Below are 24,587 nucleotides of genomic sequence, written 5' to 3'. Positions count from 1 at the left end.
ATTACTGGTTGGACTGCAGAAATTAGTGACATTATGAAATACCTGATAGGTGCAGGAGTTGTGATTTCCATCATTCAACTTGGTACTTTGACTTTTACACAAGATGAATGGATCTTGGGAAATGATGGTAGAGTATTCTAAATTTCATCAGGTGGTGATCCAGTTGCCACAGTTATTCCAGATGTGATCATCTTTTGAATAAGCCATCCTAACTTATAAAGATTCTGTACTAGTTTGGGTGATTGATTTTGTGTACCTTATTATCAAGAGGCAATAAGGTTCCTACTATACATGGGAGGATGTATATCAGTAACCCAGGGGATTTTTTTTGTGTGTGTGTGGCCTTTTTGGTACTCCCATGTCCAATGACAAAAGATGATGAAAAACTACAGTAATCTAGTATCATCAGGATCACCATAGTGTAGAGCCTTGAAAATATAGGTCATTCCACTAGGCAGAGAACCATGATCAGTAGGGATGCTGGCTGAGGACAAAGGGAAAATGGAATGGGTAGTGGAATAAGAAATGATAAATTTGAAGTATAGCTATGTGACTAGTCCTAGAAGTGAAATCTATAATATCCACATGTATTTTACTCATTCCTATGTATTTGTTTTACATAATAAGCAAGTTGTTTCTTTCTCCTACCACCCAAATGTCGGTGGACATTTGGTTTCTTTCTACTTTGGGGCTATTATGAATAATGCTGCTATGAGTATTCATGTCCTAGTTTTTGTGTGGATATTTGTTTTCATTTCTCTTGGGCATATACCTAGCTGTGGAATTGCTGGGTTATAGGTGATTCTGTGGTGAAGATTTTGAGGAGCTGCCAAACTGTTTTCTCAGGTGGCCACACTATTTTATTATATTCTCATCAACAATGTATGAAGGTTCCATTTTTTTCTTTTATCCACTTCTTATTATCTTTTTGATAGCCATTCTAATGGCTGTGAAGTGGTATTTCATTGTGGGCTTGATTTGCATTTACCTAATGGCTACTAATGTGTATATCTTCTTTGAAGAAATGTCTATTCATATCTTTCATCCATTTTTAAATTTGGTCATTTGCCTTTTTATTATTGAGCTGTAAGAGTTCTTTGTATATTTTGAATATAAATCCCTTATCAGATCGATGATTTGTGGCTATTATCTCCCATTCTGTGAGTTGTCTTTTTACTTTCTTGATAGTGTCTATTGAAATTCAAAGCATTTTAATTTTGATGTTTATCTAATTTTTTCTTTTGTTGCTCATGCTTAGATATGGTATCATATCTAAGAAGGGTTTTGCCTAACCTAAGATCATGAAAATTTACTCCTATGTTTTCTTCTAAGAGTTTCATAGTTATAGGCATTAAGTTTAGGTCTATAATTCATTGGAACTAATTTGGGGGGATGGATAAAGGAAGATGCCTAACATTCTTCTGCACATGGATATCCAGTTGTCCCAGAACCATTTGTTGAAAAGAGTTCTTTATATATTCTCTACATAGTCGGCTCTTAAGTGTTATCAAATGAGCATTAAATGAAACAACATGTATGAAAGAACCTAGCATCATACAGGGCACATAGATGGCTCTCAACAAGGTCTTGGCACCCTTGTGCAAAATCAGTTGTCCATAAACATGAGGATTTATTTCTGGATTCTCAGTTTTATTTTATTGATTTGTATATCTTTCTTTTTGCCAGTACCACATTATCTTCATTACTAAAGCTTTGTTAGTAAGCTTTTAAATTGGTAAGTTTAAGCACTCCAACTTTGTTCTTCTTTTTTCAAGATTATTTTGGCTATTCTGGATCTCTTGTACATCCGTATGAATTTAAATTCAGCTGTGAATTTCTACAAAAAAAAAAAAAAACAGCTAGGGTTTTGATAGGGATGGCATGGAATCTGTAGATCATTTGGGGGAGTATTGCCATTTTAACATTACTAAGTCTTCTGGTCCATGAGCATGGATATTTTTTCCACTTATTTAAGCCTTCTTTAATTTAACAGTGTTTTTTAGTTTCCAGAATATTAGTTTTGTACTTTTATTCCTAAAAAATTGATTCTTTTTGATGCTAGTGTAAATAGAATGATTTTCCTGGGTTCATTTTTTGATTATTCATTGCTATCATATGTAAATACAGTTGATCTTTTTGCATAGTGATTTTTTAAATCCTACAACCTTGATGATCACCTTAATTAATTCTAATAGCTTTTCCATGGATTTCTTAGGATTTTTCTCCATATAAGTTCATGTCATCTATAAGTAGAGATAGTTTTACCTCTTTGTTGTGTGTTGGTTTCAGCCTGTCAATAACCAGTGTTGTGGCTGGACCAGCCCTTGTGGTTATCATGATTGCAAGATGCTCTTTAGCAATAACCACCGAGAAACTTTGAAAAAATAAAGATTTATTACTTATAGGAACTGCAAATTACGCAGCAGAGCTGGGACCACATAGCAAGGTCACAGGGGGAGAGAGAGTGGGCACAAGCATTCATACAAGTGGACGCACCTGGGGTTCTGCTTTTTATTGGGGTCCAGAGTGGCGGTTTCACTAGCTGACTATTGGTGAATTTAAAACACAAGAGCAGGAACTTAAAGCATGGATAGAGAGAAAGCCAGCAGCCCAAATGATCAGTCACTGAAATCAAGATTTCTAAAACAGAAGTGGCCTGGCTTTTTGTCTAGACAGGTGGCTGGCAGTGTTTCTTTGAGAGAGCCATTTTTATAGTGGATGCCTCTTTGAAATGGATGCTTCAGAGATAAAAGCTTAATCCAGGCATTTATGTTACAAACGGGGTGAAAAAACTGTCAGAGTTTCTACTACACTCTTCTTTTCCAGTATGGATGTCTTTTGCTGGGGCCTCCTTTTAAATTAATCAGCAAATTAAAAGATTCAACATTTTTTGAAAGAAAGTAAACAAATGGACTCTGTAATAGCTGTTTGTTCTTGCAACCCATTTTATTTTTCATACTATTAATTTCATGCTTAACCACACAACAAAGAAACCTCAGTATATTAAGATCCTAATATGTCAATTCTAAGTAATTACTGAGTTTAAAAGGATGTTTTTGCTATTTTATATATGTATTTATAATTCTATAGGAAATCCAGAATGCATATAATGCACATAAACTAATTTAAATTATTGGCTGGTATTGATAACTAAAATCTTATTAGAAAGTTGAATATTTAGGGGTGCCTGGGTGGCTCAGTCGGTTAATCGCGTCCAACTTCAGCTCAGGTCATGATCTTGTGATTTGTGAGTTCCAAGCCCCATGTGGGGCTCTGTGCTGACAGCTCAGAGCCTGGAGCCTGCTTTGGATTCTGTCTTCCTCCTCTCTGCCCCTCCTTCATTCATGCTCTGTCTCTGTCTCTCTCAAAAATAAAAGTAAACATTAAAAAATTTTTTAATTAAAAAAAGAAATTTGAATATTTTAATTTATCTTTATCCATATATTTGTCTTTTTAAAATTTTAAATAATTTTTTAAAAGTTCTGGTAGGGGTGAGTCTAAACCTCAATTTAATTAAAAATATAGACAGCATAAAAATAATGAGTGTCTATAACATTCACTAGTGTGTATTAAAGTTATGTTAAATTCATGTGATGGCAAATATTTTGAGTGAAATAAATTATGATCGAGATCATTTTAGGGGCACCTGGGTGACTTAGTTAGGCAACTGACTTTTGGTTTCAGCTCAGGTCATGATCTCATGGTTTGGGAGTTTGAGCCCCGTGTTGGGTTCTGTACTGACAGTATGGAGTCTGCTTGGGATTCTCTCTCTCCTTCTCTATATCCCTCCCCAGCTCATGCTTGCACTCTCTCTCTCTCTCTCTCTCTCTCTCTGTCTCTCAAAATAAATAAATGAACTTAAGGAAAAAAGAAAAGAAAGAAAAGGTCATTTTGGACTTTGACAAGCCAGGACATTAATCCTAGTCACTGATGAAGGCAATCAATGAAATTTTGTTTCTCTTTAATACCTTTGTGGTTTTATTTATTGTCTACTCTAAATATGGCTTATTTTTTCAACTTCCTGTACTTTAAGATTATTTTAGCAAAAGTAGAGAATGACCATTTAAACAGATAAAGCTACTAAAGTACAAAAAAATTAAGAAATCAATGGTGTAAGATATTAAGACACCAAAATCATAGTGCTGATAGTGAAAATATTGATTCTAACTGGAGGATAAAAAGAAAATCATGTTAAACAAGACATTCCTCAGTTTTCGGTGTCTTTATTTTCCATAGTTTTTCTTGCCATTGCCTTATAAGGGGCTTCATGGAAGGAAAAAGAGGAGGGAGGAGTTGCAGTCTGGTCTACAAATGTAATCTTTCTGGATACAGTTTGAATTGCATCTATGTAGAGAAGTTTAGTTTGTTCATAGATTAAATTCCTAAATCCCCATACTGTCTGGTTTCATGAAATTTTATTCTCTAGATTGCTTTTTTTCCTGTTACTTCCTTTGCCCTGGCCACTATCTCTAGACCTTAAATAATAAATGTTTAGAAACCCAGAGGTTTTTAAAAATTTTTACTTGCCCGAGCAAGAGAACATCATAAAGATTCCAGAATGCATCATAAAGTAAGTGACTTTAGCATCATGTTTAACATTGTTTGTCTCTAGTGGAATGTATGTTGGAAATAATAGACTGTTGTAAGTCCTTGTTTATAAAATAGTTTCTTTCTTTGATTACTCAACAAGTAAGATAAATAATTGTATTTCCTATGGGGAATCCCCTCCTTAGTCTCTTTGTGAGGAAGTTATGTGTAATGCTGGTGTATTTTGCTTGTTCCTCAGATTTGGATGGTAGATTGAACCCTGGACAAATTGCTTACATTTCTTCGAGGAGCTGCTCTATTCCAGATGAGAGCTATGGGTGCCTTTCTTCAAACATCCCTGCACTGGAATTGATGGCTCTCTATGTGGCAGCAGCCATGCACGATTATGATCACCCAGGGCGGACAAATGCATTTCTAGTGGCTACGAATGCCCCTCAGGTAGGAAATACTTTCTTAGAAAGTTTCAAAACCAATTCTCAGATTTTACAGCCATGTTGTCTATCTTTTTGTTAAGCCATCCTTAACTTGAGTCAGAGCCATTCCAGGTACATTGTAATTAACTGGATTTTAACACATGACATTGACATGATGTTTGCAAAAGAATTAAGCAATTACCTCCTTCCACTTGAAAATAAAATATTCATGAAACAGTAACTCACGAACCCTTTTCTGAAATTCTGGAACCCTTGTCAATATTTTTCCCTTTGATCAAATTGATCAGGCTGACGAGATGGAAGAATTATTCTTTCTTCTTCCTTTCTATGGCTAAAAATATAATGATGATGAACTGTCATTTTTGTTTTTTCCTCTTTTTCCCTTAATACTCAGACTCTAAATCTCTGAACTCTGAATATATTAGTGTATATAAACATTCTTGTAGTACCACATTGTTTTTGTATCCAGTACAGCTGATGAGGTGCCGGATTCTTTTATGGTCAAAATTTTCATAAAACGTAGGAGTTACTAACAAATGGATACTGTAATTGCAGTAGCTTTACACATTAGGACTTGGGACTAAATCCTTGGTTTTAAGTGGTTGTGGGTGTTTGTTTAGGCTGATGATTCTTAAAGTGTTATCTTTGTGCTGGTAACTGTGTGCCTTACAATGAACAAGTCATCAGTGACTGCTTGCTGAATTCATCTTACATCTTCACTGCTCTATGTATAAATCTCACTTCTGATCTTTTCCATCTCTGGTAGACATCCTCTTTGTTCCTTTTCTCACTTCTCTTTCATACACTCTCACTATTTAAAATACAGAAGATAGATTCTCTAGCCAGCACAATAGGATTCAGAGACAGAAAGAGGGTTAAAAATGTTATGTGACTCACTTCTCCAATGAGACTTTATCTCTTAATAGCTCATGTTTTCCACAGGTAACTCCTTAATGAATTTTCATTGAGATATTATTATTTGTCCACTTTGTAAGAACAGCTTTGGGAGAAATTACAAACTAAAGAGCACGTATTTCCTCGTTTGCTGTACCAGCCCCTCAAGAAGCCTGTGCATTGTGTCTTGACTCACACCTCATCATCTTTGACAACCCTAGTCCTGTCATGAGTCACAGAGCTGGGCAGAAGGGGCACAACACAGAAAGCACGGGTCTTGAGATCAAGGGACCCGAGTTTGATTTCTCATTACCGAGTTACTAGCTGTGCGACCTTAGACAAGTCACCCTTGTCTCTCTGAACCTCAAAATACGTACCTAATCTGATTAAAAGTAAAGAGATCACATACAAGAAGTTTTCTACTATTTCAAATGTTTGAGAGGCTCCTGAGTCAGATATCATGTCGACAGAAATTACTTGCGTTTCACTCTTTGCTTGAAATCTTTCATTAGCTTCGAATATAGGTGAGTCAGACTTACTTATTTCCTTTCCTGCAAGGATATTGCAAGTGAGAGTGTCTCAGTGTTCTCTCTCCTGTGCAGATAAAACAGTAATGCATGAATATAGTTCATAAAAGTTATATGCTCAAAATAGTTGTCCTAATCAAAATAAAAATAGGAAGTCTGGATATAATACTAACTCATGTTATTTCTAACTTCTTATCATTAAGGATTGCCAGTAGATGAAGTGATGGGAAGTGTCGGAATAGAAAGGAAATTGATAGGGAATTTAGTTATTGGAAAAGGATAGCCTTCCACCCAGTCTCCTTGCTTACTTCTGCCTCACCTTCGGTCTGTGCTCAACTCCTAGCAGGCAGAGTAATGCTGTGTAAATGTGAGTTAATCACTTTCTATTCCAAACCCTCCAGGGGCGTTCACCCCATCCTAGTAAAAGTCATTGTAATGGCTCAGAGGGTCATATGTGATTTAGGCCCTATTTATTTTGTTTTATTTTTCCATCTTTATTCACCCACGTCCAGCCTCAGCGGCCCCCTTGCTATTTTCTCCTGTATCCCAGGCACACCCCCTTTCCGAGAGCCTTTGCACTTTCTGTCCTCCCTGCCAGAAGTGTCTTGCCCCACACATCTGTATGGCTCACGCTGTGACCTCCTTCCATCAAAAATTTCTAAAGCCCCTTCCTGGCACTCATGATGTTCCTTCCCAATTTTTTGCCATAGCAGTGCTCATTCAGCATGTTGTGTATTTTGTTTATTGCATGTTTCTCCTCAGTGGAATATTTTTCATGAGAACAGGGATTTCTGTCTTTAAGTCCCTAATACATAGAATAGTACCTAACACATAAAAGTCGTTTAGTAAACATTTGTTGAATGTTGAAGGATGCCCAATTTCTTTGCTAAATCAGAGACAGTCATAAATGTTTTGTCCCCCCAAAATATGGATCACGATACTGACTAAACACACATGCATTTGACTCCTCATTACAACACAGAATTGGTGGGGATGGGTATTATCATCAGAAGATGAAAAAACTTTCCAGAGATTTTTATTTCTGGGAAATGAAAAATGGATAAATATTGAGAGAGAAGTATACTAGAGGGGGCTACAGCCTAAGTAGAACCCTAAAGAGATTCCTGATGTCATTTGCCGCAGCATACTCTGCACACACTCACACACACACATATACACAAATACACGAACGTGTGTACATGTGCTCCCAACCCTATGCATGTACACTACACATCTTTAAGTAAAGCAGCTGCAACCCTACATTTACCTCCAGGCAGAAAACCCCTTTCTTAGACATTGAAGGAAACTTCCAGAAGAGAATAAGAATTACTAGTGTGAGTATTAGTACTCCACAGTAAATTCTTCTCATTTTGGAAATCTAACATCTAGCACCTGGTCTCATAACTCTAAGGTCAAACCTGCTGAGAAACAGACCCCATCCATATTCACAGAGTTCTTACTCATTTTACACAATTAAAGAAGAGACTTGACAATAAAACATACACAAGAGAATCTAGAATTCTTATTTTTTAAATATCAGCAGATAACTAAGGATCAGCAGACATGAACCATTAACCAGTAGCTTGGAATGAAAAGGCTAAAATGGACAGAGTAACCAACTACAAGGGAAAAAACAATCTAGGGAATTAATAGAAAAACTCTTAAGCTTTTTAGAAAGGTATTCTCAGAAATACTGCATCCCTAAGAACAAGAAGCTATGAAAAAGGAAGCATCAGAGAACAAGTTCAAGCTCTTAGAAACTGAAAATGTTACTGCAAAAAATTTTTAAATGCAACACAAGCACTGGAAGTAAACTCCAGGTAATGTCTCCCAGAATGCAGCCTGAAAAGATAAAGAGGTGGAAAGTGTAGGGAAGGAAAAAAAAATGGGGCACAGTGGAACAGGTCAAGAACCAACTATTGGGAGTTCCAGAAAGAGACAGGTCTTTGGATTGAAGGGGTTCACCATGTGTCAGGGAGGCTGAATGGGGGGAAAGAACATGAAAAACCTGGACATGGAGTGCCATGGTAAGATTTCAGAACGACGGAGGTTTCCTTTAAAAAAGGAATTCTTGAGAGAATGATAACAGCACACTTCTAAAAGAACAAAAATCCAACTGGCATTGTATTTTAGCAACAGTGGATGCTCAAGAGTACTGGAATAAAGTTTTCAAAATTCTAAGGGAATTCATTTCATTTGTACAACAAACATCATGTGCCCATTGTGAGAGAGGTACTATCCTAGGCATTATTATTGAGCAAAGCAGACAAAAAAAAAAAAATTACTGACTCCATAGAACTTACATTCTGGTAAAGCAAGAAAAACAAGATAATAGAGTGTGTCTGGAGGCAGAGAGATGATTAGGTTGTAAGTGCTGGGAAAACTAACACAGTGGAGGAGATGGAAAGTGCTGCTTTAAAGATATTATTTTCAAGTTAGATTCCTGTATCCAGCTAAGCTACAGCTGAGCATGAAGAGCAATATAAAGAGAATCTCACATATACAAAGATTTTTCAAAAAATTAAGTCATGTACCTGTTCATTCTTAGAAAGTTACCTAAAAAAGTGTCTTAGCAAAACGAAGGTGACCGGGAAGACAAAAGATCTTAGAAGAGATGGATTACCAGATACTTTAGCACAAACCCAGATCTTCAGGGTAAAGGGATCCCAAAATGACAGCTGTTCATCATGACTATTTCATTAAAGAGAATATCCTTTCTTCTTTTTTTTTTAAAGAACTTTTTTTTAAGTGGAACCAATTTTTCTTAATACAAGATTTTTCACTTTTCAGAAGTACCCTCTTTAATCTTGTGATTATGACCTAGACAATTTTAAGTTTCCTCCTGTTTCTTGTGTTTCCAAAGACAACATTTGCCAGGGCCATACCACTCTGAGTGCGCCCCCATCTCGTCACAAGGGGACATTGGTTCGTATTCGTCAGCCTCTTCCTCTTTCATACGTCTGATGGGTTTTCTCCTTGTTCATTTATTGAAAGATGTTTATTATTTGTTAAGATTAATTCTATCAACGTTTATATTAAACCCTGTTGCAAATCTTTCCAACTCAAAAGGAGCGTGAAAAAGAAAGTTTATGATCAATGAATTTGCTCTGCCAAATTACAGATGTCATTGCCTGTGGAGCGAAGGAAGGGGATCCATAGCCCGAGAAAGCAGGGATCAGGATGCTTTAGCACAAAGTCAAAGGGTGTCATTTACTGCAGCTCCAAGTTAGCCAGGGCCTGTCCTCCTCTGGTCATCGTAAAGCCCTCAGTAAAAGCCAGCTGAGGCTTCCCTATCTGTTCTACCTGGAATGTTTTTCTAATTAAGTTTAAGCTTGGCTTATTGTTCTGTGTGCTCACCCAGTATTCTTCCTCAATTAGAATTGACACTTGCCTCTTACTTACTGCTCCATGATCATTTCTTGCCTCTGCTCATCTGTGAGGTAGTGGGTTTCTTGGGGTCCAGCAGCAGACTCCTTCCACTTGTTCTCCAGGTGGGTTTTTCCTTCTCATGTGGTAACTTACTGGGCCTTTCCGTTTCCTCTTTCATCATGTCTTTGAGGTTTCCAGTACAGTGATAACACCTGGATTTTAATACTGATTCAGATTTTTTAAAATTTTTTTTTAATTTTTAATTTTATTTTTAATTTTTATTTTTTACAAATAGTTTATTGTCAAATTGGTTTCCATATAACATCCAGTGCTCATCCGCACAAGTGCCCTCCTCCATGCCCATCTCCCCCCTCCCCCCCTCATCCATCAGTCCTCAGTTTTTGTCAGCATTCAAGAGTCTCTCATGGTTTGCCTCTCTCCCTTTCCCCCACCGTTTCCCCCCTTCTTCTCCCCCTTGGTCCTCTGTTAAGTTCCTCCTAATCCTATACGTGCAAACAGATTTTTTATCCTTATTTTATACTTCTTTGTAATTTCAAAGGGTAATTTGAATGGTGAAGGAATTCTGAGCTTTATTATTTCTTTTCCTGATCTTGCTAACCAAGAGTTATGAAGTCAGCTAACTCTACAAGGCACTTATTACGTGTTGTGCTTTATTGAGCTGGAAGCCTGATTACTTCTTCCTGGACAGAGCTGTTCTAATAGTTTATTGGTCTTCATCAGGTTTGAATATGAATTGGTTAAATCACTATGAAATACAAATTGACCCCTTAGGAAATCTTTGAAGCTTATTCTTTCTCTTTGGGATTAATGATGTTTTAAAGTTGTATTAAGGTTAGGGGCGCCTGGGTGGTTTAGTCGGTTAAGCGTCCGACTTTCGCTGAGGTCATGATCTCGCGGTTCGTGGGGTCGAGCCCCGCGTCGGGCTCTGTGCTGACTGCCAGCTCAGAGCCTGGAGCCTGTTTCGGTCTGTGACTCCCTCTCTCTCTGACCCTCCCCTGCTCACGCTGTCTCTCTCTCTCTCTCTCTCTCTCTCCTAGAAATAAATAAAAATATTAAAAAAAAAATAAAGTTGTATTAAGGTTAGTATAAGATGCCTTTTTTATTGACATAATTGATATGTAACATTGTGTAAGTTTAAAGTATACATCATGTTCATTTGATACACACGTATTGTAATATTACTATCATGTCACCTAATATCACATCTTTTTTGTGTGAGTACCAACTTTTAAATATATAATACAGTGCTAATAACTACTATCACAATGCTGTGCATTAGAGCCCCAGAACGTATCCTGTAACTGGACGTTTGTACCCTTTGACCAGCATCTCTCCACTTCCCCTGCCCCCTGGCAACCAGCGTTGTGCGTTTCTATGAGTTCAGCTTTTTTAGATTCCACATAGAAGAGATATCATACAGTATTTGCTTTATTGACTTATCTCACTTAGCATGGTGCTCTCAAGGTCCATCCATGTTGTCTCAAATGTCAGGATTTCCTCCTTTCTCACGGCTGGATAAATATTCCATTATACACACACACACACATATTCACACACATACATATATACACACACCACATCTTTATTTCATCCATTGATGGACATTTAGATTGTTTGCAGACTTTATATGGCCCATTACAAAGTTTAAATCATCATTGCTTTCATAAAATCAAATGCTAAAAAAAAAAAAAATCAAATGGTGTTTAAAATCAAATGCTAAAAAAAAAAAAATCAAATGGTGTTAAGTATCTATGCTTACATTTAGACTATAGCTAATTTTCACAAATAGCATGTAACCCTATTTAAGCTCCCAGAATATGTATCTTAATGTAGATTGCATTCTATTTTTATCTGTCCTTCTTTCTCATTAACAAGCTTCATGAAAACCAAGGGACAGGTTTTATGTTTATCTCCAACCTTTAGCATTATCTGTGAAAGTTTTAAAAATAATTACTGTGCTTATCTAATAATTTTTTTTTAATGTTTTATTTATTTCTGAGAGAGAGAGACAGCATGAGCAGGGGAGGGTCAGAGAGAGGGAGATACAGAATCCAAACCAGGCTCCAGGCTCTGAGCTAGCTGTCAGCACAGAGCCCGATGGGGGGCTCAAACCCACAAACTGGGAGATCATGACCTGAGCCGAACTTGGATGCTTAACCAACTGAGCGACCCAGGCGCCCCTAATAATTTTTCTAATTGCTCAATTTTTAGAGGCGTAAGAGGCTCTGACAATTCTATAAGTCACTGGCTTTTATTTAAAAAAATTTTTTTTGAATTTTGATTGATTTTTGAGAGAACATGAGCAGCAGAGGGAGAGAGAGAGAGAGGGAGACACAGAACCCAAAGTAGGCTCCAGGCTCTGAGCTATCAGCACAGAGCCTGACACAGGGCTTGAACCTATGAACTGTGAGATCATGACCTGAGCCAAAGTCAGATACCCAACCCACCCCAGCACCCCAAAGTCACCATTTTTTAAAATCTGTATTCCAAGGTTCTAGAGTACTGGGGTTTCCATTGAAATGAGGTGGATGAACAGTGAATGGTTCCATTCCACTTGAACCAGAGGATTTGTACTTTTACCTGTTTCATGCTTCTCCCTTACTCGCAGGGACAATGTCAGGACTTGGCGCATGTCTTTCCCAGGCATGTGGGACTGTGACTCACCTGGGACACCGCTCCTGCCTCTTCTTTGGTCCTCACCACATTGATCCCATGCCAGCTGAAGAAAAGTGTGTCCCTAAACCTGCTCTGTCTCTCTAATGATTTTCCTAACAGAAGCTTTATCTAAGAAGATTTACTGATTTAATGAAGTGGGCCTCAGATATCAACTTTATGTCTCTTGAGGGCAGCATGGTGTCTGCAAAGATGAACTTTGGAGATGAATTACCCTTTCACCTACTAGATGTGTATGCTGGAAAAGTGTATCTTCCTTCCCCTTTCTGTACTTCAGTAAACTCATTTAGAAAATTATCACAACTCTTCGCAGATATTAAAATGCTTGGCATATAGTAGTTACTCATTGTTTGTACTCTTCCAACCTAACTCTGTTTATTATTAAAGATTACTATCTCTGAGATGCCTGACTCATTTTCCTTATTACTTTTCAGGCAGTTTTGTACAACGACAGATCTGTTCTAGAAAATCATCATGCCGCATCAGCTTGGAATCTATATCTTTCTCGCCCAGAATACAACTTCCTTCTTAATCTTGATCATGTGGAATTCAAGCGCTTTCGTTTTTTAGTCATTGAAGCAATCCTTGCCACAGATCTTAAAAAGCATTTTGATTTCCTTGCTGAATTCAATGCCAAGGTTTGTGTACAAATTAATGTCTGGCTTCAAAGATGGAAATCATTATTGTCAGTATTACTGAGAAGTGTTTTTTGAATGTTAGAATTAATAGTACTCATAAAGTAATATCTGTGTGAGACAATATATGTCAATATTTTAAAAAATAACATTTATTATAACATGTCCTAAAAAGACTGTTGCTTGCTACATTTTCTTTCTGACACATGGACTTACAACTTTCCTTCACATGGTAATAAGCCAACTAATGATGCAAAAACTTTTAGGGGCAGAGTGGAGAAAGTTGTGCACAGTGCCAAGTATGGTATTTTGTGAAAGTAAAGATGGGTTTCTCAGAAGCCAGTTATGCTTACCTCACTGTACATGTTAATCCCTTCTTTATATTAGTGTTTAGCGAGCTGGTATGGGAGAGGACTATCCACTCCTCCACTGGGGCATAATGCGCTCCTTAAAGAACTGTTGGGGTTGCCCGCTATGCACAGTCGTCCTTCACAGAATAAGGAAAGAACAGGTGAAAGTCCCTGCCGTCAAGAATTCTCATTCAATGGGGGAAGTGAGAATCCCCACCCTCATGGGATAGTGCTACTCATTAGAATGTGTTCTACCCCTCAGACATCAGAGGTGGAAAAATGCTTTACAGACTCACAGATTTGCACGGCTTTACAGATTCTTGAGGGAAGGATGTTCCCTCTTTGGCTGGCAGGAATCTCTTGTTCCCTTGATGATGTTTGTGACCGAAAGGAAAGAGGTACCATCAAGGGTAGAGGAACTGGTAACAAAGGAATATTAGATTTAACCCCCCTGCAGTGGAGACCCTATATGTGGCTGTCATGATATTAATAAAATACTTAGAAAAATCAGGAAGAAATCTATATGCCTTTAAAATTATTTTATAGTTGTATAGCTTTATTTTATTTAATAATAAGAGTCCATTTAAGTGCTTAAGTCAGAGTAACATGTTTGTTTTTACAGGTAAAAGATCACCTAGCTCAGTACTTTTGAATCTGTGTTCCTCAGAGATTTCTATTCTGTAGTCTCTCAGGAAAATGCCACATGAGTGGAGCTCTAGATCTCCTACACGGGTTCAATCAAAACAGCTCTCCTTTTTAAGTGTTTTCTATAGTGACTTTGACAAAAGGGTTTTGTGCCCCAAACCCTACCCTCATGCTAAAGTTTAAAAGCCACTGATGTGGGCCGTGCACTTCATTTTTCACAAGAGAAAATTTGAGTTTTTGGAAGGCATAGTAAGTTGCCTACTTAGTGATGATAATTACCATTTATTTAAATAACAGTGTTAGCATTTACGTGAACTAGGCATTTTTCATTTATTAATCCTCATGGCAATATGGCTAGATTGGTACTACTTTTCCTATTTTATAGATGAAGAAATTTAGATTCAAGGAGATTAAGTAATTTTTCCCATATCACACAATGAATAAATCATTCAGTCAGGATTTGAAACCATTGGGATTGGGATCATCTTTTAAAACTTGTCTTCTTTCAACTATTCCATATTTTTTCCTTTCACAGCTAAAGCCAATTTCTCTGTAGATCCTAAGTGTTCTTTAAAGTAGAATTTTTTACAATTCTTAAATGATTTATTATTATTTTGCATATACATATAATTATAGTGTATATTATATATTAAATTATAAATTAATTACATGTGTAATATGTACACGCAAGTTACAATTTTCTGTGGTAATCACAAATATTGAAACCCATGGTTTATGTTTTTATCGTGCTCTGCTTCCTGTGAAACAAAAATTAGAATGATACTTCAAAGGGAAACTTGACCCATATTCCTTCCTATAATTTAGATAGAAAACTTTTGCGGGGGGAAAGCCCAACTCCAGTGCCCTCAGAAGCTAAAATAATTGTTTTTCCAAAATAGGCCAATGACGTGAACAGTAATGGTATAGAATGGAGTAATGAAAACGATCGCCTCTTGGTATGCCAGGTGTGCATCAAACTAGCAGATATAAATGGCCCAGCAAAAGTTCGGGACTTGCATTTGAAATGGACAGAAGGCATTGTCAATGAATTTTATGAGCAGGTAAGTTGAAACGTGAGATTGGCGGGATTTTTGAGAGCAGCCATCTGAAGATGCGAGTCTTTGGGATTTGGGTAAGCTACATTAAGTGTTTGAAGTCTGGTTGCTTTGACCAAAAATAGTTAGAAATTGTTAAATTTGCTCTGGTCTTAGTATTTTCTCAGCTCGGTTTGTTTTTGCTGCTAGAACTTAAAACAACAAAAAATAGCTTATTGCCTGTCTGACCTGAGCCAAATATCCCTTGAGTCTAGAGGTAAGGCTACACTACATTATGGTTCCAAGACTGCTTTTAAAACCCTGAGTGCCTATAACCTAGGATCATTTTTTTCCAGATGAAATTGTCTTTAATTGATTCAGGGTATACTTAGATTATATTAAAGAATATCAATCCATTTTCAATCCCACTGTAGAAAGACTGCCTTAGAAACATCAACTGGGTAAAAGTCCTGGCAGAAGGTAAGACATTCAAGGGCTAGAAATGGGGATAAAGGATATATTTCATGGTTTTTAAGGATTCAAGGATATAAACATGCTCGTATATGTTTTACAGTCTTGTCTTTGAAATAATACTGTAGCTGAACTCATCTGTATGCCCAACATGCAGCAAAGCCCATCACTGACACGTTGAGTAGGCAGCAAGGAAAGGGTTGGTTGGAGAGGTAGCCAAACTAGGAGATTGAGGGCAGGCCTCAAATTTGCCTTCTCAAAGTGGGAGAGTCTGAAATATTTAAAGGCAAACAGAAAGAATCTGGGCACAAGGGAGAGGAGCTATGTGATTTCAAAATCAGATGAAGGAAGTTAGTACAGAAGGTTGAAGTCATTTTGTTAACTTCATCTACATGGATATTCTGCATGTTTTTAGGTGACCCTTGGCCAGAAAATGGCATCCATAGCATGATTGAAAGGTAGGGGTTTAGGCTCTTTTATATCAGAAGTTTGTCCATTGAACTCTTAAGGTCTGTCGTCCTGACAGGTTCTGGCTGGTTTCCTAGTGTGAAGCCTTGAGTCTCTGCCAAACAACTAAATCAGCATTTTGCTATCATGATGTCAGGCAACAATGTTATCTACAGACGCATGGTGGCAAACTGCATTCCAAGAACAAGCAGATTTTGGTAAAAAGTTACAGTTGTACTTATTAGTCCTATTAACCCTTTGGTTACTAGTTTCACTACCAATTTGCAGAATCTTTACCAATTTAAGTTTATTTATTTTGAGACAGAGTGCACAAATGGGAAAGGGGCAGAGAGAGAGAGAGAGAGAGAGAGAGAAAATCCCAAGCAGGCTCTGTGCTAAGGGTCTCAATCTCATGAATTGTGAGATCATGACCTGAGCCGAAATCATGAGTCAGACACTTAACTGACTATACCACCAAGGTACCCCTCTTTACCATTTTTTTGGGGTCCAATTTTGAGGCTCTCAAAATGTAGAAGTATACTGATTTCCCCAGAAGCCATCATTTCATTATCTCCAAAATACCAAATACATCTTCTTGACTTTGGAATTGCATTCCTTGGGAATCCTTTTCTCCCCTCAGAGAGTCCCTCTTAAAATTTCTTGCAGGGTGGTTTAGTGATCACTAACTCCTTTAGTTTCTGTTTGGGAAAGTTTGTATTTCTCCTATTTTGAATGACAGCCTTGCTGGATAAGGAATTCTTGGCTGCATATTTTTCTGATTCAGCACATTGAATGTATCCTATCACTCCTATTTCTGGCCTGCCAAGTTTCTGTGGATAGGCCTGATATGAACCTGATCTGTCTTTGCTTGTAGGTTAAAGACTTTTTTCCCTTGCTGCTTTCATGATTCTTTCCTTGCCTGAGTATTTTGCAAATTTGACCATGATATGCCTTGTGATGGTCAGTTTTTGTTGAATCTAATGGGAGTCCTCTGTGCTTCCTGGATTTTGAGGTCTGTGTCTTTTCCCAGGTTAGGAAAGTTTTCTGCTCTGATTTGCTAACATAAACCTTCTACCCCTTTTTCTCTCTCTTCATCTTCTAGAATCCCTGATTCTAATTTTGTTCCTTCTTAATGAGTCACTGAGTTCTCTAATTCTAATCGTGCTATTTTGCCTTAGTTTCCTTCTTTTTTTTCTGCTTTATTATTCTCCATAAGTTTGTCCTCTTTATCAGATTCACTGCTCTGCTTCATCCATCCTTGCCACTGTGACAGCCATTCTAGATTGCATCTCAGTTATAGCATTTTTAATTTCACCCTGACTAGAAGATCTTTGATCTTCGCAGAAAGGGATTCTATGCTTTTTTTTAACCCCAGCTAGTATTCATATTATTGTGATTCTAAATTCTGGTTCAGACATCTTGCTTAGATCTGTGTTGATCAAGTCCCTGGCTGTCATTTCTTTTTTTCCGTGGGGGGTGGGGGGTGGGGGGTGGAATTCCTTCGTTTCATCATTTTGAAGAAGTAAAAAGAATAAAATTAAAAACAAGTAAAATTTAAAAATTGGGGCACCTCTGTGGCTCAGTCAGTTAAGCATCTGACTTCAGCTCAGGTCATGATCTCATGGTTTGTGGGTTTGAGCCCCGTGTTGGGCTCTGTGCTGACAGCCTAGAGCCTGCAGCCTGCTTCACATTTTGTGTCTTCTTCTGTCTCTGCCCTTCCCTTACTCATGCTCTGTTTCTCTGTGTCTCAATAATAAACCTAAAATTTTAATTAAAAAAAATTAAAATATAAAAAATCAAAGAATGGATGCTAGGTCCTAGGTGTGTTTTGGTCTGGTTGTTGAAAGAAGTTTGATAGAGAAAAAAAGGAAAGAAAAGGAAAAAAAGGTTTGAAAATTAAAAAAAATACAATAAAATAGAATAAAATGATAAAAGTAAAATAGAATTAAAAATTACAAAATAAAAAATAGAAAAGTTAAAAATGTTTATAAGCATGGGTAGTGAAAACTTTTTCTGTATTCAAGAATAAAAAAAAATTGAATAGATGGACCAGCAAATAGAATAAAATGATCGAAATTATACCCAGTTCCCCTAAAAGTCAAAAGAAAAAAATTCTGAATAGATGGACCAGCCAACAGAATGAAATACTATTGAAATTAACATCTAGTTCCCCTAGAAGCCCAACTATGAAGCAGTTTATAGTCTGTAAACTAAGCAGGCAGAGAGACTTGTGTTCCTCTAGAGTGCATTTGGCATGGTTGGCAGGGGCTTGGTGTAACAGCTCTGTTCTCCACCAGATGGCGCTGCTTAGCTTACTGGGGTAGATAGTTGTGGCGTGTGTATGTGTGTATGCACATGCATGGGAGGGATGAAAATGGTGTCATCCAGCTACCTAGTCTCTAGTTTCAGAACTCTGTGGTCTCACCCACTGGCAATCAAGCACCCTTCCTTTGGTCTCCAGCTTCTGTCCACTCCCTGCTTTTACACTGTCCGTGAGCAAGCCATCAGCCTGCCAGGCAGAACCTCCCTCCCAAGTTTTATCTCAGATGGGGCTGTGTTTCCAAACACCTCACTTCTGAGGGCCCTCCAGCTTTGACCCCCTCAGACCCTCTGGGGGAGGGTCTCCCCAAGCAGTGATTGGGTGCTGTCCCACCCTCTGGTACTTTCATGTGACCGTGCCCCTGCAGATGCCCAGAGACTACAGCCAGGTGCCAGCCCGCCCCAGAAAACGTTTGCATGATCGTGTAGCAGCCGCATTTCAGGGATTATGGTAAATCACAACACACATCTGTCACCAGGCTTCACCACCCCTTAATATCCTTATTCCAACACTAGCAAATGTGGCTCTTCTCCAGGGTCTGCTGGGACGTTTGCCTAAGGGGAGGCTGCACAACCTCTACCAAATGTCCTCCCAGCAGGGAAACTGCCTTTTCCCATGTGGCCTGAGGACCCTTCTGACCTGTCTGCTCCTGGAGAGCCTCCTTTTCCCCCAGAGCACTGCCAGGTATCGAGCTGCAGAGTTTCAGACTCTGTGCTCCCCTGTTTGTTATAGCATCTAAATGGTATTTAAAACCCTCTCTCAACTCTTGAATGCTGACAAAAACTGAGAACTGATGGATGTAGGGGGGAGGGGGGATAGGCATGGAGGAGGGCACTCGTGGGGATGAGCACTGGGTGTTATGTGGAAACAAATTTCACAATAAACTATAGGAAGGAAGGAAGAAAGGAAGAAAACTCACCAATTCAGTGAAAGGACATTAGAAAATTAATTTTTTGGAAGATTTTTTGTTTTGAGAGAGAGCAGGGAAAGGGCAGAGAAAGAGGGAGTGTGAGAATCCTAAGCAGGCCCCGCACCACCAGGATGGAGTCTGACACAGGACCCAAACCCACCAACCAAAAGATCATGACCCAAGCCAAAATCAAGAGCCAGACGCTCAACAAACTAAGCCACCTAGGTACCCCTGTAATGTATTTTTAAAAATTCTAAGTATATAGAATTCTGGCTAAGCAAAAAGTTAGAATCTATGCTTGAGGTTGAATCCCGGGTTCTCTTTTTTACCAGGAAGGTGACCTAGAATAAGTTACTTAACTTCTCTGTGCCTCAATTTCTTCATTGATAAAATAGGAATATTTGATGGGATCTACTTCATAAGGTTGCTGTGAGGATTAGATGAATTATTAAAGTTCTTAGAACAGTTCCTGACACATAAATGCTCAATAAATGTCAGCTATTATAATTCCAGGTTTATTACTAACCACATTATTTCAGACAGTTTTTACTTAAAGTTTCATTATTCATATTTAGAGCAAAAGGTCATCTGACACCTTACCACATGGAGTTACCTTGAAGGGTTAAATGTAATAATCTACATGAAAGTCTTAGTCAACCTGCATCAACACTATTTATTTGGTTATGCTATTAAACATCTTTTGGATATGGATATAAAATTCTAACCTTGACCAACTTTTAATTTTTTTATTGTCTTAATTATCCTGTCTTTATACCCCATATCCATTTCAGTACCATGGGCTTAGAAAAGCCAAATTTATGAAATTGTAGAATCCTGTGGATAAATCCAACTGAGATTTTTTTCCCCAAACAATGGTTTTCTTCCTCATAGAAGATAAAATCATAGATTTCTAATCATGGGTCAATTACTAGAACAGTTTCTGGTTGTTTCCCTAGGACAATGCTGGCTCATCACATGGACACTGCTTGCCTACAGTTTATCCATTCTAGAGAGTATTCATCCCCACCAGTTCAAATCCTAGGAATGAAAATGTTCATTGTGCCCTTTGGGGAATGCTCAGTACTGTGCTAAATACTTGATATAATATTGCTTTTCATCCTCAGAGCAAACTTTAAAGTAGATTATTCAGATTTTACACATGAAATGGGCATAGAGCTTGGTCAACACCGCACAGGTGGTAGGTGGCAAAAGTGGGCTTTGAAACCATGTCTGTCTGATCTCAAATTGTGCTCTCTGAAGCCCTGGAGCACAGTGGGAGTGCTGGACCCAGAGTCTTCACCTCAGCCTCAGTACCTCTCCTTCTGTTTTACACATGAGGTTTTCTGATTCAGATTCATTAAGAAGTTCTGCTGTTAGAAAAGGGTGTTGAAAAGGCACTTACAAAATTCAGCTCTGCACATTTGAGGTACAACAACAAAGTTTCCATACCATCTCCCCTTAGGAGAAGGAGAATCTCTCCATGATGTAGAATTTACAGGTTATTTGTTGATTTTTTTTCTAATGTATATTTTTCCTGTTAACTGACCATCAGTCATACTAGTTGACTGGTAGAGTATGAAAATAAAGTCTTCTTTAGGATTTCCCAAATATTGGAGAAATTCTGATAGTTGAACTGACAGTAATTACACTTGTTTGTAAAGAAATTATTTTGATATATACTATGCATATTTAAAAATCTCAAGATAGGGGTGCCTGGGTGGCACAGTTGGTTAAGTGTCCAACTCTTGATTTTGGCTATCATGTATGATCTCATAAACAGGGAGCTCGAGCCCCACGTCGGGCTGTGCACAGACAGTGCAGAGTCTGCTTGGGATCTTCTATCTTTTCTCTCTGGCCCTCCCTAACTCACATGCGCTCTCTCTCAAAATAAATGAATAAAAACTAAAACCACACACACACTCCTCAAGATAATCTTAACAGCAAAGCTCAGTGGTTATTCTTTCAATAGTTAAAAACGTACTTTTCTTTTTAAACTGATCAGGGAGATGAAGAAGCTAATCTCGGTTTGCCCATCAGTCCCTTCATGGATCGTTCTTCACCTCAACTGGCAAAACTCCAAGAATCTTTCATCACCCACATAGTGGGTCCTCTGTGTAACTCCTACGATGCTGCCGGCTTGCTGCCGGGTCAGTGGATAGAAGCAGAAGACGATGAAGACACAGAAAGTTGTTATGAAGAAGAAGATGGCGAAGAATTAGACACAGATGATGAAGAAATAGATGACAACTTAAATCCTAGTAAGAACAGAGGGATACTATAATTTCTCAAATGGATATTTGCAGCTATCTTTATCTTTAAGAGACAGATTCCATAATTCTGTCTGGAGTAATTCGTGTCTAAGTGTTCAGATTGAATAGTCTCTGGAGTTACTCCTGTGCTGGGTGCCGTGCTGATGCCATCACACACGGTCTTGGTTAAAGTAGCAGTTCTTTGGGTGCTGTCCTCCAGCCAGTTCGCTTCAGGAGGCTCTACCTGTGCATCACTATAGGGCTGTCACCATATCTGATTGTGTGAGGTGAATGGGCTCAAGGGGCTAGTCCTCAGACATTTGCCACCTTTCTAGATGTAAATGAAATCACATCCAGCATTCCAATCACACTATAGCTGAGAACAGATACCATAATTACAAAGAACTAGCCGCCCCCCTCCCTCTCCCATCACCAGTTGTCTTCAAGATCAGCATAGTGAACAGTGGGCTTCTGCCACCACCATCTGAGCATCATCTCTGGCAGGCTGACTGGCTTCTAAAAATTATGTCTACTCACTGAAGCTGTGGTAATTGTGTTTAATTCAGTACTTAAGTTCTAAAAACGTTAACTGCATTGTTTTTTATCATTTGAAATTTTAGTACTGTCCTCCCCTCACACATCATCCAGTCTTTCCTAATCCCTTTCTCTGCTTCATTTTCATCTGTTCATGTTTAACCCCATCTCGTGTTTTGCTTCTTCACCTTTCCCTTAGAATAGGAGCTCCATGGAGCAGAGATTACTTGTCTTACTGTATTACTACCACCCCAGTGCCCTAGATAAATGCCTGGAAAGTAATAGGCACTCAGATATGTAGTGAATGAATGATTGAATTACATTACTAGAATTTGAATCCGTTTGTTTTAAACTTCACAGAACCACAAAGGAGGAAAGGCAGACGGCGAATATTTTGTCAGCTAATGCACCACCTCGCCGAAAACCACAAGATATGGAAGGAAATCATTGAGGAAGAAGAGGAAAGTAAAGCTGATGGGAATAAACTGCAGGTGGAGAATTCTTCCTTACCTCAAGCAGATGACATTCAGGTCATTGAAGAAGCAGATGAAGAGGAGGAGAGACAGTGTGAATAAAAGAAAAGGCATCTTGAAGAAGGCCCAAGGGCTATGCCCAGGGTCAGAAGTCCTCACCGGACACTGAGCGTGCGGACTCATAGCCAACCGCTCCTAGGTGGACAGGCCTGAGGACTGCGAGAGGACCCTCGCTGCACCGGTGGCCCCCCGGTCCTGTGCACTTTCAGCACGTGGACACGGGCTGGACTGGTGTTCATAGAGCAGGGCTCCATTGACTCATGTTGCGAAACTCTTCCTCGATGCCTCCACTGGTATATACTTTTGTCGTAATAATGCTTTGCCCAGTTGTAAGCTCTTATTTTCCGTGAGGGGTAGCTAGAACTAAAAATTCAAGTGACTTCAGTTTCCAAAACGGCCAGAACTTTTTGCTTTCATGAAAACAGGATTCATACGTTTTTTCCAAATGTGTCTTTTAGATTTTTGAATGTTTGGGGGGAAAAAAGTCTGTGCCTGTCTAAAAAAGGATCCAGTGTTGCCTTTCTGAGGGATCTGTTCAATGCAATACACAGTCCAGTGCTGTTCTCCCAGCTACGTTTATCCAGGAAAGACTGAATGACCTTTGTTAAATATAACAAATTCAGGCGCATCAGTTTGATGCTTTTTACTGTCGTGTGTTATCTACTATGTGTATTTTATTTCTGCTCAGAGTATTCAGGTTTGCCATGGACCACAGAAGTCTGAATTCCAGTCTAACTGACTTGCATTCCATGGTTGAATTTTTAAAGCTGTTCAGGTTTAATAATGAAGGAATTGTATTGTTTAGTCAAAGCTGTTTTTATTACTCTTGCTCAGGATTAGTATTTTTCAAGATTTAGTTAATATAAACACAGATTTGTCAGAAGAAAAAAAAAAGAATTGTCCTAAAGGTGTTAACTTTTTATGAAGTGAACATTATTTTCTCTCAGATCTCATAATTTGAGACTAATTAAAGCCAAGGTAAAGGAGAGTTATAACGAAGCTAATCCTATCAAAGATAAAGAAAACAGTTGAATTCTAAGACACAGTTGACTAACTGGAATATGTGCTTATCTTTAGATCCATATCTTAGGTGTCATATGTTTAGTCACTGTAAAACTGATGCTAATCTTTGTTAATTTCCTCCTCCCTTGAGACTACATGACAGAAGTGACCTGTGACTACTCAGTACTTCTAGAGCCCAAATCCAAGCCTACTTTTTAAGAAAGTAAATGGTGGAGAAGACTTAATTGCAAAGAAAATGGATATTTACAATGTTCATGAACTCCTAGGGTACCTTAGTCGTAAAAAAAATTTTGAAGATCTAAAGAGCAGCCTAAATGATAGCAAGATGGTAGACTAATTTTTGTTTTTTTATTCTTGGAGACCATATTTTGGATCCATGTAGCTCTTGTAGATGGTAAAAACATTTTCCAAGATGATTTCTTTAAGGTGATGTCAGGCAGTTTCTTACCTACCTGGAATATTTGGCATATCTCAAAGATCTATAGAAGTGTTGGAAGTTTTGATCTTGTAGAATATTTAATGAATCACCAAGCTTTATTTATTAGACATGTTGAGTGCTCCGCTCCTTCCTGCCACTTTTGCTACCACTGCCATATAATTTGTAACCTGGTTGCACGTTACTAAGTAATAAAATTTTAACTAATTTATTGACTTTGCTCTTACAATGTATATATATATCCTGTGCTTTTATTTCTCTAGTGCACATTTTGCATCCTGCCTATACTTGTGCAAAGCTCATGTGTATAAATTCACATGTGCTTATATGCATAATGAAACTCAGATTTCCTTTCTATTTTATTAAAATTTTGTATTGGGGTTAATGTATATATTTTCTCAAAAGGAATGTCTTATTAAAAATGTTACTGAGAACTCCTTTTTAAATAATTTTTAAATTATTTAACCTTTGCTAAATAATTGACATATGTTAAAGTTGCCCAAAGAAACCTGAAACAAATTCATAAATTGTAAG

At 38.1% G+C, this 24,587-nt stretch overlaps 1 protein-coding gene across 2 annotated transcripts in view; it reads left to right on the top strand.

Annotated features, from left to right (window-relative positions):
* The window catches only part of PDE3B (phosphodiesterase 3B), a 159,379-nt gene extending 135,115 nt beyond the window's left edge, over positions 1–24,264 (top strand). The window contains exons 12-16 of one of the 2 annotated variants that reach the window (XM_039251827.1): positions 4,787–4,986; positions 12,901–13,104; positions 14,996–15,157; positions 21,281–21,536; positions 22,422–24,264. In XM_039251827.1, coding sequence (XP_039107758.1) covers positions 4,787–4,986; positions 12,901–13,104; positions 14,996–15,157; positions 21,281–21,536; positions 22,422–22,636 — 1,037 coding nt within the window. In that variant the 3' untranslated portion in view covers positions 22,637–24,264. Of the gene's footprint in view, positions 1–4,786; positions 4,987–12,900; positions 13,105–14,995; positions 15,611–21,280; positions 21,537–22,421 lie in introns of those variants that run through there. The other variant, XR_005531677.1, reaches the window with a different exon arrangement.
* The last annotated feature ends 323 nt before the right edge of the window (positions 24,265–24,587 follow it).

This window comes from Hyaena hyaena, unplaced genomic scaffold (assembly GCF_003009895.1).
Source record: "Hyaena hyaena isolate Hyena2069 unplaced genomic scaffold, ASM300989v1 scaffold_401, whole genome shotgun sequence".
NCBI classification, from domain to species: domain Eukaryota; kingdom Metazoa; phylum Chordata; class Mammalia; order Carnivora; family Hyaenidae; genus Hyaena; species Hyaena hyaena.
Note: the sequence above shows the minus strand (reverse complement) of the source record. Positions and strands in the feature narration are given on the sequence as shown.